General features: G+C 39.9%; 1 protein-coding gene across 1 annotated transcript in view; it reads left to right on the top strand.

The window, feature by feature from the left end:
• The window catches only part of EAH_00055540 (hypothetical protein, conserved), a gene marked incomplete at both ends in the record, with an annotated part of 2,481 nt that extends 497 nt beyond the window's left edge, over positions 1-1,984 (top strand). Inside the window, 3 exons of the mRNA XM_013393871.1 lie at positions 1-518; positions 754-914; positions 1,468-1,984. The exon at positions 1-518 is cut by the window's left edge and continues 48 nt beyond it. Of these exons, the coding sequence (XP_013249325.1) occupies positions 1-518; positions 754-914; positions 1,468-1,984 (1,196 nt within the window). The remainder of the gene's footprint in view (positions 519-753; positions 915-1,467) is intronic.
• Positions 1,985-2,500: the final 516 nt, after the last annotated feature.

Genomic DNA, 2,500 nt, shown 5'->3' with positions numbered 1-2,500 from the left:
GCAGCAGCAACAGCAGCAGCAGCAGCAGTACGCTGCAGCAAGACGGCGGCTCGCTTGTGCAGGAAACGCCAGAAGGCCCCACAACCCCCGAAGTATCTGCAGCAGCAGCGGCAGCAGCAACAGGAGCAGCAACAGCAGCGGCAGCAGCAGCACAAGTCCCAGCAGCAGCAGCAGCAAATGGTGCTGAGCATGGCATGCGAGGAGCACGTACCGCCGTATCGGTGCGTTGCTCAGCAGCAGCAGCAGCAGCAGCAGCATCAACAGGCAATGCAGCAGAAGCAGCAGCAGGTGATGGAGGGGTAGCAGACGCAGCAGCAGCAGCAGCAGCAGCAGCACGCGATGCAGCAACAACAGCAGTAGCAGTACCAGACTGTGAAGCAGCATCACCAGCCGATAGTACAGCAGCAACAGCAGCAGCAGCAGCACCCGCAGCAGCAGCAGCAGCAACAGCAGCAGCACCCGCAGCAGCAGCAGCAGCAGCAGCAACAGCAGCAGCTGAGCCTTATCCCCGTAAGTCTGTGAGGCTCGGGAGACAAAGAGAGAGAAGAAGGGTGCCAGCAGCAAGAGAGCTGCTGCCTTCCTTGCAGCCTGCTGCAGCAGAGGTGAGCATACACCCCAAAGACGCAACAGCAGCAGCAACTGCAGCAGCAGCAGCAGCAGTCTTGCATTCCTGCTGCTGCCAGTGCTGCTGCTTTTACTTCTCCATCTTCTGCTGCTGCAGCTCTCGGCAGTGTTGCTGCTGTTGTGCTGCAGTGTAGAGAAGCAGCAACTCTATCTTTGCTGCGAGAGAGTCTATGTCTAATGCTCAGCGATCTGTTAGATATTTGCTCCGCTCGCCTCTGTTATTTGCTGACGCCGCAGCAGCGCAGCAGATTCACAGAGCCCTTAAAAGCACATGCAGCACATATTCAGCGGTGAGTTTATTTATTTATTTATTTATTTATTTGTTTGTTTTGTTCATTTATTTATTTGTTTATTTATTTATTTATTTATTTGTTTTGTTTATTTTGTTTATCTATTTATTTATTTATTTATTTTGTTTGTTTGTTTTGTTTGCTTGTTTTGCTTGTTTGTTTGTCTATTTATTTATTTGTTTATTTTATTCATTTGTTTGTTCATTTGTTTATTTATTTTATTTATTTATTTAATTTGTTTATTAGCGGCAGCAGACACAGGGTAAGCTACAAACAAACGTACAACGCAGCAGCAGCAACAACAGCAGCAGCAGCAGCAACAACAGCAGCAGCAGCAGCAGCACAATAAAAAGCAGCAGCAGCAGCACAATAAAAAGCAGCAGCAGCAGCACGAGCATAATGAATGAGTTTGTAAATAAATTAATTCTATATATATATATATATATTTATTTATATGTTTATATATATTATGTATATTTATATATATATATATATTATATATATAATATATTTATTTATATTTATTTATATTAATTTATTTGTATTTGAGCAGGACACAAGACGAGCGGGATCTGTTGGGTTATATGAAGTTATACTTTGACGATTATGTTATAAATAAAATATATCCTTCAGAAGACAGCTGCTTCGCTCGTGTCTTAGCTTTGCTTGAAGCTTTAGCTGCATGTCTGCCTCCTGTACGGGGCTGCATGCAGTCTGCTAAACCATATAAATATATATCTTTAGGAGCAGAAACTAATGCAGACAGCACCGACTTATTCGCGAGCATATCTACAAACCTTCATAAACACCAGCAACAGCAGCAGCAGCAGCAGCAGCAGCAGCAGCAGCAGCAGCAGCAGCAGCAGCAGGTGCAGCAGCAGCAGCAAAAGGACGAGGAAGGGATGCGCGATGGCATGCAACGGGAATCCCAGCAGCAGCAGCAACAGCAGCAGCAGCAGCAGCAACAGCAGCAGCAGCAGCAGCAGGAAGAGGGATGGTCTCAGGGTATTCAAACAAATTTGCTGCAGCGCGGACGTCATCGCAGCAGCAAAAAAAGAAAGTGCAGCTAAAAAACCGCAGGTGAATATTATATAAAATAAATAAATAAATAAATAAATATAAATATAAATATATAATATAGATGATAGTAAATGTATCTATAATTAATTATAATTAATATTAATTAAATATATTTATATAATCTCTGCACTCGAGGAGTAGCAGCGTTTGCTGCTGCTGCTGCTGCTGCTGCTGCTGCTGCTCTTGAATAAAACAAAAAAATAAAAATTGTACAAAAAAACAAAAAATAAAATGTTATAAACAACTAAAAATTAATTTTGTGTATGCATCTTATATGATATACATTATATACATATATACATTATATATATATATAATGCATATAATATATATATATATATATACATTATATATATATATACATTATACATATACATTATATATATGCGTATACATAATATATATACATTATATATAATATATATATATATATATATATATACATATTATGTATCTACATTATATATATTATACATATACATTATATATATTATATATATTATATG

The sequence above is a fragment of the Eimeria acervulina genome, genomic scaffold (genome assembly GCF_000499425.1).
Source record: "Eimeria acervulina Houghton genomic scaffold, Eah_scaff1104, whole genome shotgun sequence".
Classification (NCBI taxonomy): domain Eukaryota; phylum Apicomplexa; class Conoidasida; order Eucoccidiorida; family Eimeriidae; genus Eimeria; species Eimeria acervulina.
The sequence above is the reverse complement of the archived record's forward strand: the minus strand, read 5'-3'. Positions and strand labels throughout refer to the sequence as shown.